We start from the raw sequence: 13,375 nt of genomic DNA on the forward strand, positions 1-13,375 counted from the left end.
AAACTTAGGTCAGCTCAGGTGTTAACATTACATTTTTTAACAATACATACATACATTTTTAAACAATAATTAAAAAATTAAAATGATTGCCTAGGCAAATATTTATTTTAAACTTACAACATGCATAAACATAAAAAAACACTTTAATCAAATAACAATGTACCAGTCAGACTAGGTTAGGTTAAAAGAAATGTAAATCCCACATTTTTTTCTCTCACATAAATGTCCAGATGTAGGTAATCTAGGGTTGGTATGGTGACCCTGCTTCTTAATGTCTTCACCCAACAAGGCTCCTTCCTGTTCACCACTTGGTCATCCCTACAGTGTGGCTCTTATCCTCACAATTCAAGATGGCAGCTAGAGCTCCAGCCATCACATATGCAGTCTAGTCACTAAGACAGAAAAAGGGACAAAGGGGTGAAGGGCAAAAAACAGTTGCCTTTTAAGAAAAATTCTCAGCAATTGCCAAACAATACCACTGCTTACATATTATTTTCCAGGACTAGACACATGACCACATCTTGCTACAAGTTAAGGCTTGGACAGCTAGACTGTATTCCGTGAGGCTGTGTGCCCAGTTTCAAATTAAGACTTCTATTACTAGAGAAAAAGAGAATGGATGTTTGGGACAGTGAGCAGGGTCTGCCACACAGACAAATTGACAAGACTGACCTCAAATTGTGACCTCTTGGTGGCATAAGTAACATGCTTAATCCTGAAAACTTGCTCCTAGAATATGGGAGAAGAGATTCCCATTTCAAACACTGCAGACAGAAAAAGCTGTCAAGTGACCCCTACCATGGCCTATTCATGGAAGAGGATGGAAGGCGTTGGGGACTGGAATGGAACTGGGGTTGACGAGACAGTCCTCCTAACCAGTGGCCCAGAAAAGCAGCCCTGAGACCACGGGTCCTGCTACTGAAAAGAAGGGCTAGAGATGAGACAGAGAAGTGAAGGCAGAACTATAGGAAAGAGTAGTCCCTTCAGTACCAAAGAACCAGCTGGTCAAAAGCTGATAGAGGGACTTCCCTGGTGGTCCCGTGGTTAAGATTCTACGCTCCCAATGCAGGGTACCTGGATTTGATCCCTGGTCAGGGAACTAGATCCTGCATGCATGCCACAGCTAAAAATCCCTCATGCCGCAACTAAGACCTGACACAGCCAAATAAATAAATAAATAAATAAATGTTTTTTTAAAAAAGTTGGAGGAATTACCTAGACGTTACTTTAGAGACCAGTATGTTTAAATATACAGAGATAGAAAAGAGGATTTGGAACACAGAAAGAAAAGATACCAGCCATAGTTCTGTCATCCATATTTTGGAATATTTCTTTCCGGCCTTTTGTTTTCCTGTGAGACATATTTTTTGGGTTTTTTGTTTGTTTGTTTTTGGCCACACCACACGGCATGTGGGATCTTCCCCAAGCAGGGATCGAACCCATGTCCCCTGCATTGTAAGCGCACAGCCTTAACCAATGGACCTCCGGGGAAGTCCTGTTTTGCTTTAAACGTACTTAGCTATAAAAATAAAGGCTCTGTTTATGGCTTGAGTTTATATCCTAGGCTGGGGTGACCAAGGACAAGCTACTTAGCATCCCTTTGCTCACTTTCCTCATCTATAAAATGGGAAGAAATAATAATGAGGACAATAATACCTACCTCAAAGAGCTGTTTTGAGGATTAAATGAGATAATTCATGTAATGAGCTAAGAACAGCTTATGTAAGCCTTTATTATTTGTATATATAAGTTTAGCGGTTACATAAAATTCCAACCAGTGGACGTTTTATCATAACCATGCTCCTGTTACTAAACACTTGACGAATTTTCAGTTGGGGGCTATTATAAAGTTTTAAATATTTTAATACATTTATCTCTTTTATATTTAGGGCTATTACTTAAAGCAGTATCTTCAGAGTCTTCATATAGATTTTAGAACATTTCATTTAAGCTGGGTTGTGGGTATGTATTCATTATATTGTTGCCTAATATAATTCTCCTTTAGCATGCCTTAAATATTTCATTTAAAAACTATACTCAATGAAAAAGAATAAGGCATTTAGTAATCAAATTGCTCATATACACAAAAATGTCAAAGAAGTAGTTGTAGACTCCACTATTAAAGTGAGAAAAATAACTCACAAAATAACTTACATGAGAGCTGACTAAAAGACAGAGATGGGGGTCTTTACAGCTCTTCACATGCCAAACCACAGGCACCTCCTGGCTTATCACTCACCATTGCTCACATTCTCTCTACTCCAGATAAAAGTTACACTCATGGTTTTTAAAACATGCCTTACATTTCCCTTATCTGACCCTTCGTTTGCTTTGTTTCTTCTCCTGCAATGTATTCTCTTCTCCACCTCAACCTGCCAAAATCCTACCAATTTTCAAGGTTTGATTCAACCTTTTCAAAATAACTCCTCCATAGTGTGCTATAATAATAACAGCTATGTTCGCATGGCATCACCAGTGCAGTCATAAAAACTCTCATTGGGTATGATCATAAAGCCTCTCTCATTTCATCCTCAGAACAATTCTGCGAAGTAGGCAAGGGAAGGCAAGGCTTTATTCCTCCCATCTTGTTGGCCTGCTCCTGGAATCAAAGTCCCTCTTTACTCCACCCCATACCCCTTTCCAGTGAGCAAAACACACAAGCAAACCCTTAGCACTCTTTTTCCTTGGCACCTGCGGCTTGACTGATGAATGGTATTAATAAAAATAAAGTAATCTAAAGACAGAAAAGTGACAAAAGTAAACAGCACAATATAATTTAATAAATATATATTTTTTGTTTTTGTGTGTTTGTTTTGTTTTTGGGTTTTTTTGGGGGGGCGCATGTGGGATCTTAGTTCTCTGACCAGGGACCAGAGATTGAACCTGAACCCCCTGTGGTGGAAGCGTGGAGTCTTAACTACTGGACCGCCAGGGAAGTCCCAATAAATAATTGCTTTTTAAAAGAGGAGGAAAGAAAAGATGGTGATTTAACAGGCTCTGTATTTTCACCGTGTCCATCAGATGGGATACGGAAAGCTATGTAGTCATGCTGCCTCTCTGCGGGGGGAAAAGGGTGGGGCTGGAAAGGTAGGGTAATGACTCTCACAAACAGCTGAGAGAGGAGTATGATGCCTTCCCTGGAATGCATGCTACACATCTTCCAAAGTTTGTTCTAATTTCTGGAGGACACCAGATCGTAAGGCTGGTTGTTAACATTCTAGACCTGGCACTACCAATGATTTTCTCTGAGATTTGGGAACAGCTCACTTAAAAGCTGTGTGCCTCAGTTTCTTCAATCATAAAATGGAGGTTCTCATTCTTTTTGGCATACATTATGGTTAACTACTCCCCAGGGAAGCTCCATGCCCCATTTTTCCCTAAAAGAACCCCAGCTTTTGGAGACCATGTGCCCAAGGGAGCTGAAGCCACTGAACCCCAGTCCCAGGGAACTGAGTCTGGGCTGGTATAAACCAACCATGGTAATCCCATTCCCTCTGCCAATGGTTGGTTTAAGGAAGAACATATCATGTGATTCTAGCCAATGAGAAGTGAGGGAAGGGAACTCTTGGGGAGAAGAGCTTCTGGGAGATTTTTCCTTTGATCTTAAGAAGCCACACAAGGAAGAGATGTTTTCTCTTGTGTGTTTGGGTATGATACTTGGACCTGTGGCCCTCTTGTGACCTTTAGATGACAAATTTGAAAATAAAAGCCCAAACCCTGAGACTACAGAGAAGAAAGGTGGAAAGCATCAAACCCTTGAGGACATTGTTGGGCCAATGAATTAACCAAGCCAGCAACTACCCCCCTACCTCTGAACCTGTTGTTTAGTAAGAGTAAACAAATTTTTTTAAAACTTTTTGTTTTAAGTTAGGTCTTCTCTTACTTGCATCTAAAACATTTTGATACGATTGTGTTTTTCAAATCTTTTTTTCCCCATTTTACTGGGAAATAATTGATATACATCACTGTATGAGTTTAAGGTATACAAGGTGATGATAATATATATTGTGAAATGATTACCACAATAGGGTCAGCTAACATTCACTGTCTCATATGTATACACTAAAAAGAAAAGAAAAAAGGAAAAAAAATTTTTCTCCTTGTAATGAGAACCCTTAGGACTTACTCTCTTAACAAATTCCCTATGTGTCACACGGCAGTGTTACCTCTAGTCATCATGTTGTACATTATACCCCTAGTACTTATTTATCTTACAACTGGAAGTTTGTCCCCTTTTCTTTTTGTAAATTTTTAATTTATTTTTAATTATTGGAATGAACATCATTTGATGTGAATTTTCGAGAGATTATAGCTGTCAGGTGTCATTATATTACTTATTGAAAACCTAATGTCACAATATGCCATATCCTAAACTTTAATTCTTCACTGTCAATCACACTTATACACTAAACCTGCTTGCATTCCATCCATCACACCCATCTTGTAGGACTTATTATTGTATATCACATAGCTGACTGTCTTTTGTTCTCTCTCATTCCATTTCTAAAGCCTTTCTTCCATCTCTGGTTTACCTCTACCATATTCTCTATCAATTTCACAGGTTATAGCTCATGGGATTACAGACTGTAGCTGCTCCTAAACCCTCTCTAACTAAAACTCTCATATTCATCATGTTCAGTTTTTGTAAAACATAGCTTAGGTGTGGGATAAATCGGGGCCTACATCAAGAATCTGATATTTCAGCCTCACATTGGACAATGCACTGCAGGTGCTTACCCGTGCTTAGAGAGTCTTTTTTTTTTTCTTTTTTTTTGGAAATTTGTGCCTTTTGACCACCTTCCTCCAATTACTCCCTTCCCGCACCTCCAGTAACCACTGCCTGATCTCTTTTTCTATGAGTTTGGCTTGTTTTGTTTATGTTTTTGTTTTGTAGATTCCACATATAAATGAGAGCATATAATGCTTGGTATTTGTCTTTTATTTCACTTAGCATAATGACTTCAAGGTCCCTCTTGTTTTTATATTTAATGCAAATATAAGTTATCTTAATAATATATAAAAATATATAAAACTAAAAAGTAATATAAATAAATACTCTGCTTCCGTTTTATGTTTCCAGTTTTTTTGTGAGTCAAAGAAGATAAATGACATTTTTCAAGAGGGGTGGTGATCCCATTTCCAAGGTAAAAGAAAAGGTGCAATTCTCATCCATGATAGGAAACAGAATACGGAAAATGCCTGTCACCTGGTCAGGATGGGACAGAGAAGGATGCAAAAGCTGCCAGGTCATTAAGATCCCTCACAAACAGTTTCCCTCTCTAATACTTAACACAGGGTTCTGGTTCACGAGTCCAAGCATATACATTGTTCCTGCTGGTGCCCCCAGCAATGTGAAATTCAAAGACACCCTCAGGAGTCCCACATTCATTAATACAAGGATAGAAAATTACTTTTAAAGTAGAAATAAGTGTATGAAGTGTCTGAAAACTGTTCCTTTCATACTTTACAGCCTTTGTTGAGTGATCATGTGAAAACACATATAAACATACCCACACAGATACATACCACTTAAAACCAACTTAAAAATATATAAATAAGTTTTCTTTTCACGTCAAGTGATTTTTTTTGGCCGTGCCTCAGCATGTGGGATCTTAGTTCCCCAATCAGGGATTGAACTCATTCCCCCTGCAGTGGAAGCACGGAGTCTTAACCACTGGCCCACCCGGGAAGTCCCTTTAAATAATATTTTAAACAATAATATTCTTTTAGGTCATGCTTTCAAATCCAAGGAGGAAAGGTATACTGATTACTGTAGAATGCCATGTGAGTCCTAGACAGAGAAGCAACCTCAGATCAGAAAGCCACTGTTTTAAATTGAATGTTTGTGTCCACCCCCAGATTTATAGGTTGAAATCCTGTCCCCCAATATGATAGTATTAGATGGTGGGGCCTTTGGGAGGTGATTAGTTCATGACAGGGCAGCCCCTATGAATAAGATCAGTGCCCTTACAAGAAGAGACACAAGACAGCCTGCTTTCTCTCTGTTCTCTTTGCCATGTGAAGATACAACAAGAGGGTCATCTGCTAACCTGGAGGCGGGTTCTCACCAGACACCTGATCTATAAGCACCTTGATCTTGGACTTCCCAGTCTCTAGAACTGTGAGAAATAAATGTTTGTCTTTCTGGCTAGCGATGGAGACTGCAAAGCTAAGAAGGGTCTTTGGCTTTTCATTTGCAAGAGAGGATGAGTTTCTTTCTCAGAGTGTGCTGCAGCCAGACACAGTACCTCTCCTTAGCAGACACTCTGCTGTTCCAATCATACACCTTGCTGTTGAGTTCAATGTGGAGTTCCAGGAGTGAGTGTTTTCTGGAGGGGATGAGAAAGGCAAAAATTAATCCCACGCAAATATCAACGAGGAGACAGATTAGCATTAGGTTGACATCAGCTAACAGATATGAAAGTGCTTTAAAATTGTTCCTTTCTAAATATTCTACAAGCTGCTTAGCAAGTGATCCAAACAGGTTTGCAGCACTCTGACCCAATGACCACAGTCCCCACCCACAGGGGCAACTGAGTTTTAGTCTGGGTACACACCAGCCAGATGATAACCCATCTGGATCATCCATGCAAATGCAGGATGGATGTAAAAGGCCAATAATACCGTTGGCCCGTGGTGTATGTACCTTGGAAGGCTGAGTTGCCCCTGCTCTAGCCCTCCCTTTTTGCTCTGCCATCCCTGATGAGGCTAGGGGTCCCAGGCCCTGAGATTTATTCCTGGGGTCCCCCAAGCTACAACAGATGCCTTTCACAGGTGACTCAGAGAAATTCTAAATTGTGATTGGGGGGCAACAGAAAAGGGACTGCTAATCTTACATTTGAGGTACGGTGAGGCTTCCCTCATCCCAGATGGACACCAGGTCACCAACGTTTCCCTTAGAAAAGTATCCTTGCCAATAAACATCAAAAACAAAGACTGGCAGACCTGTATAGCTAAGTACCATTTTTCACCTATCAACCTCAAGACTTGGGGAAATAAACGAGCACACGGTATCAGTGAGAATTCAGGGATGCAGACTCTCTCATAAAAGCTGATCTATGGGAATTCCCTGGGGTCCAGTGGTTAGGACTCGGCGCTCTCACTCCCAGGGGCCCGGGCTCAATCCTTGGTCTGGGAACTGAAGTCCTGCAAGCTGCGTGGCGTGGTCAAAAAACAAAAAGCTGGTCTAACTGTCCTAGAGGACAATCTGACGAGATGCATCAGAGGCTTTAAAAATGCTTGTCATTCAACACAGTAATTCCACTTCTGGGAATTTTCCCTTCAAGAAAACAATTAAGAATAAGCACAAATACTGAGCTACAAAGACGTTGAACGCTTTCTTTTTTGTGAAAGTAAAACATTGCCCAACAACTAAAGACTGGCCAAGTAAATTATGCTATAGCCATATTAAGGACTGCTCTGCAAACATTAAAATGATACTATAGGGACTTCCCTGGTGGCACAGTGGTTAAGAATCTGCCTGCCAACGCAGGGGACACGGGTTCGAGCCCCGGTCCGGGAAGATCCCACATGCCGTGGAGCAACAAAGCCCATGCACCACAACTACTGCGCCTGCGCTCTAGAGCCCGCGAGCCACAACTACTGAGCCTGCATGCCTAGAGCCGGTACTCCGCAACAAGAGAAACCTGCACAATGAGTAGCCCCCGCTCGTTGCAACTAGAGAAAAAGCCTGCACGCGGCAACGAAGACCCAACTCAGCCAAAAATAAATAAATAATTAAATAAATTTTTAAGCAAATAAATAAAATAAAACGATGCCATAAAAATGTGATTCCTGACATGTAAAAATATACTGTTGCACAAACTAAAAGCAGGTTATAAAGTAACAGTAGATTATGATTTCATTTTGGCTTAAAAAAATCTTTATATATGATTGTATCAGTATCCAAAAAAGATCTGGAAGGCAACACACCAAGATTTGGTTAACAGATTAGTTCTACTAAGTAGGATTATAACTGCTTGTTATGTTCTGCTTTCAGCATCTATATCTCATGATCTATGTTCAGTAAGGAGTATGTATTGCTTTTGTAATAAGAAAAAAAAACATTTCTTAATTTTGAAGGAAAATATCCAAACCACAAGCTGACTACTATATGACCTTCTGAAGTACAAAGCATTCATAAACTGTGCAGAGTCTATTATCATACACCTAAGGCAACCCCAACAAGGAATGAAAAATCCCTCCCCCTGAAGAAGAGGGCATCAGATATGGCACAGTGGCACTTCCATCCTGGTAGCAGAAAATAAACAACTGGGGCCAGGATCCGCCACAGCTTGGGTGGCTCACCTTTCTTTCCCCAGCTTCTGGGAGAGGCACTTCAGGTACAGTGACGGTGAAGGGGAGGACCGCTCCAGCAGGGACACGTCCGCTTTGCACAGGCTCCAGAAGAAGTCAGCTTCTCGGTGAATCACGCAGGCCCCGGGCTGCCTGGCCTTGGATTCTGCACTTTTCACTGATGGCCTATCCACCTCCAGGAAGCTGCTGTCCTCTAGCTGGCCCTCTGACGTCACATAGTTCTGAATAAAAAAGACCTTTGGCTTCCCTGAGAGAGAGGGGCATGCATCTGCCATGAACATCCTTCTAATATGATCCAAAGGGACCCCTGAGTGAGTCTGATCCACGCCAAACACGCTCTGGGAGCCCCCTCGGCTCACCAGGATACACACGAAGCTGTCGTAGTCTTGGTGTTGGGGCATGTGCGCAACTTGGCCAAGAATGTGCATTATATTTTCCACAGTGAGATATAAGAAACGCTTGACTTCATAGCCCAGGGCAGTGAAGGTTTCCTCAAGAATGTCTGGAAAAAACAAACAAACATGAAAAACGACACAGCAGGGACTTCCCTGGTGGCGCAGTGGTTAAGAATCTACCTGCCAATGCAGGGGACATGGGTTCGCGCCCTGGTCCGGGAAGATCCCACATGCCGCGGAGCAACTAAGCCCATGCGCCACAACTACTAAGCCCGCGCTCTAGGGCCTCCGAGCCACAACTACTGAAGCCCATGTGCCTAGAGCCCGTGCTCCGCAACAAGAGAAGCCACCGCAATGAGAAGCCCGCGCGCCACAACAAAGAGTGGCCCCTGCTCGCCGCAACTAGAGAAATCATGTGCGCAGCAAAGAAGACCCAGCGCGGCCAACAATTAACAAAAAAAAAACACAGGAGTAAGAAAAGCTCAAGAAACACTGGGTAGCAATCCTAAACATGGTCTAATTACTTGTCTGTTTCTGCTTTTGTGTCATAGTTTGAGGCTTTAAAGGACCTAAGAACAGGGCAGGAGGGATAGAATCAGCCTAAAACATGAAATGTGTGACTTTCATGTCCCAGGTTCCCAGTTATGGTCTGTCCCCGTTATACCACATCCCCTGCCTGAGGCCACCACCGCATCTGGCCACGGGCAGAGACTGAGCCCGCCTCTAGTCTAAACGAACCAAGAGAGGAAATACTTTTTCCTTTTAGCCAAAACAAAGTTGGGGATTGTTCAAAGGGCTCTTTCTTACAATAACTCACAAGTTCATAGGAATGGGTGCACTTGCAGCATGGAGATCTAAACCTAGATCCAATGGCCGCAGAAAGGGTGACCCAGGTCATGAGTTCCCTCACCTCCACCTGCTGTGAGCTGATCCGGAGGCCCCTGGATCTAAGCTGGGACCATTCCCAGACTCCCCAGCTCCTCTCATGACCTACTTCCCAGTGTAGCCTTTGACTGAGCAAGGGAGGGCCCTTGGCCAAGACGCCCTACAGCAGCGGTCCCCAACCTTTTTGGCACCAGGGAACGGTTTCGTGGAAGACACTTTTTCCACAGACTGGGGGGTGGGGTGGGGTGAAGTTTCGGGACGATTCAAGCGCTTTACATTTACTGTGCACTTTATTTCTGTTATTATTACATTGTAATACATAATGAAATAATTCTACAACTCACCATAATGCAGAATCAGTGGGAGCCCTGAGCTTGTTTTCCTGCAACTAGATGGTCCCATCTGGGGGTGACGGGAGACAGTGACACCCAAAGTGTGTTTTTTTGTTTTGGTTTGGTTTTTTTGCAGTACGCGGACCTCTCACTGCTGTGGCCTCTCCCACCGCGGAGCACAGGCTCCAGATGCACAGGCTCAGCGGCCATGGCTCACAGGCCCAGCCGCCCTGCGGCATGTGGGATCTTCCCAGATCAGGGCACGAACACATGTCCCCTGCATCGGCAGGCGGACTCTCAACCACTGTGCCACCAGGGAAGCCCGAAAGCGTGTTGCTTATGTCCAGTCTACTCCATGATCTCATTATGGTTGCTGTCACTGCAGAAAACCCTGCTTCACAAAGATAGGATGTTGGAAATGAAAGCAGGCTTTTCCGTGCTTTTGTGGCAATCTCAGGATATTCCACCTTGACTTTAATCCAGAATGTATGGAGGTCTGAAGTTGTCTCAAACATACTTTTAAGGCCACCATCATTTGCGATCTCAAGCAATTGATCCTCTTCTAGCGCAGACAAAGTCGATTCACCCAGCTTATTCACAAATGGGTTACAGATCCATTCCTTCCCAGTTCGGGAGTCTTTTGTGGTTGGGAAGTAATGCTCAAACTCTTTTGAAAGCTGAGATAGGTGATCATGCATCAGCTGGGAGAAAGAAGGCCCCAGTTCAGTCTCTTTCAAAATCTCTGCTAATGTTTGAAACATGTCAAAAATCCCAATGTTCACTCGTCACCCCCATAATTCCAGTTTGGCTTTGAATGCAGTCACTTTATCTGCCAACTTGAACACAGTTGTTGTTCTCCCCTGAAGTGACAGACTGAGTTCGGTGAGCAGGTTGAATATGTCACACAAGTAAGCAAGTTTTGCGACACATTCTGTGTCACTGAAATGTGCTGCCAGTGGTGACTGTTTTTCTACAAGAAATCCCTGGAGCGGCTCTCATAACTCAAAAACTCTGGCCGGTGATCTACCTTTAGAAGCCATCTCATTTCTGTGTATAAGAGAAGACGTGTGTGCTCTGGGTCCATCTCCTCACAGAGGGGCACGAACAGATGTGAGTTAAGGGCATGTACTTTAATGTCGTTGATCATTTTAACCATGTTCTGCAAAACATTGTTAAGTTCAGGTACCATTTTTCGGCTAGCCAGCATTTTGCTATGGATGACACAGTGCGTAGACACACATTCAGAAGCGACCTCTTTGACCTGTAGTGAAACCAGAAAGCCGTCCAGTCATGGCAGCCGCTCCATCTGTGCATATACCAACACAAAATGACCAATTCAGTTTTCCTGATATGTAATCATTCAAAGACTTGAATAGTTCTGCAGCTGTGGTATTGGTTGGCAACAAAAGTGCACATAATATATCCTCATGCACATCCTCCTGAAAAATATATTGCACAAAAACAAGCATTGTTGCCTTGTTGTCAACATCGGTAGACTCGTCAACCTGGATTGAGTACCACGGTGACTCATTAATCCTCTCTAACAACTGTGCCTCAATATCGTCTGCTATTTCATCAATTCGTCTAGTTATGGTGCTAGCCGAAAGAGGAACACGTGCCACCTTTTGAACTGCAGCCACTCCTGAAAGTTCATGACACATATCCTTAGCAGTAGGCAGGATTAACTCTCCACCAATAGTAAAGGACTTCTTAGCTTTAGCAATGCAGTTAGCCACTAAGAATGATGCTCTCAATGCAGACATATTTGATGAAGTGGTAGCCTTCAATGATTGTCTCTGTTCTTCGTGTTCACGTTTTTTTCTTTTGAAAAACTCCAAAGGCTTGTGGGGGTTTTTTTATATATAAATTTATTTCTTTATTTATTTTTGGCTGCGTTGGGTCTTCGTTGCTGCGAACGGGCTTTCTCTAGTTGCAGTGAGAGGCGGCTACTCTTCATTTCGGTGCGCGGGCTTCTCTTGTTGCAGAGCAGGGGCTCTAGGCGTGTGGGCTCAGTAGTTGTGGCTCGCGGGCTCTAGAGCTCAGGCTCAGTAGTTGTGGGCTTAGTTGCTCCGCAGCATGTGGGATCTTCCCAGGCCAGGGCTCGAACCCGTGTCACCTGCATTGGCAGGTGTGTTCTTAACCACTGCACCACCAGGGAAGTCCCCAAAGGCTTGTCTTTTAACGCAGGGTGCTTGGTCTCCATGTAGCGAAGCAGTTTTGAAGGTTTCATGGCTCCGTTGGATAGCCAGTTGCCACAAATTATACAAAGCAGGTTTGGAGAATGTGAATCACCTGTTGCAATGAACCCATAATGTAAGTAGGACTCTTGGTATTTCCTTTAAAATGAAGCTTTCTTTTTGTTGGCAGTCTTAGAGTCTTCTGCTGTCTCATCATTGGGTCTTTCCCTCTTTTTTTTTTTAAATTAATTAATTTATTTATTTTTGGCTGCGTTGGGTCTTTGTTTCTGTGCTAGGGCTTTCTCTAGTTGCGGCAAGCAGGGGCCACTCTTCATTGCAGTGTGCGGGCCTCTCATTGTCACAGCCTCTCTTGTTGCGGAGCACAGGCTCCAGACGCGCAGGTTCAGTAGTTGTGGCTCATGGGCCCAGCTGCTCCATGGCATGTGGGATCTTCCCGGACCAGGGCTCGAACTCGTGTCCCCTGCATTGGCAGGCAGATTCTCAACCACTGCGCCACCAGGGAAGCCCTTCCTCTTTTCAAAAGAAGCTCTCCAGCACTGTTCGTTTTTTACCTATTTTGGCTAGGGTTAGCTTGAGGGCTTACCAAAACCGTGACTGAGACAAGTGCGCAGTACGGGAAAGAGGTGTGGACGGAAACGGTAAATAAAATAATGGGTGGGCCACGCATGGACTAAAGTAAGTGTTGGATTCTGACTTAAAGCCTGCCACCAGATGCAGCTTAACTGTCACTTGCCCCTCACTGATAGGGTTTTGATATGAGTCTGCAAGCAATTGATTTATTATGGTCACTGTGCAGTCAAACTCCTCTGCTAATGATAATCAGTATTTGCAGCCGCTCCCCAGCGCTAGCATCACTGCCTCAGCTCCGCCTCAGATCATCAGGCATTAGATTCCCATAAGGAGCGCGCAACCTAGATCCCTCACATGCGCAGTTCACAGCAGAGTTCGTGCTCCTATGAAAATCTAATGCCGCCACTGATCTGACAGGAGGCGGAGCTCAGGCAATAATGCTAGCGATGGGGAGTGGCTGTAAATACAGATGAAGCTTCGCTTGCTCACCCGTCACTCACCTCCTGCTGTGTGGCCCCAGACCGGTACCAGTCAGTGGTTGGAGGGTTGGGGACCCCTGCCCAAAAGGCCCCCAGAGATTCTTCTCCTAGTTTCCAGGAATCCTGGGTTGACTTTGCCTCGAGAAGCAGTGTAAAGCAGTGGAAAAAGCAGACAAGCCTGCCTTCTAACACTGACCTCA

General features: G+C 43.6%; 1 protein-coding gene across 12 annotated transcripts in view; it reads right to left on the bottom strand.

The window, feature by feature from the left end:
* CFLAR (CASP8 and FADD like apoptosis regulator) overlaps positions 1–13,375 on the bottom strand; it is a 55,800-nt gene that overhangs the window by 3,264 nt on the left and 39,161 nt on the right. For 7 of the 12 annotated variants that reach the window (XM_022567393.2, XM_022567391.3, XM_089916516.1 and 4 more), the window contains 2 exons: positions 8,308–8,818; positions 6,249–6,329 (listed from right to left, as the gene is read on the bottom strand). In XM_022567393.2, coding sequence (XP_022423101.1) covers positions 6,249–6,329; positions 8,308–8,818 — 592 coding nt within the window. Of the gene's footprint in view, positions 1–86; positions 6,330–8,307; positions 8,819–13,375 lie in introns of those variants that run through there. The other 5 variants (XR_016394048.1, XR_016394047.1, XR_016394046.1 and 2 more) reach the window with 4 other exon arrangements.

Source organism: Delphinapterus leucas, chromosome 8, assembly GCF_059928025.1.
Source record: "Delphinapterus leucas isolate spDelLeu-1000000601 "Yukka" chromosome 8, BTC_Dleu_Yukka2, whole genome shotgun sequence".
Classification (NCBI taxonomy): Eukaryota; Metazoa; Chordata; class Mammalia; order Artiodactyla; family Monodontidae; genus Delphinapterus; species Delphinapterus leucas.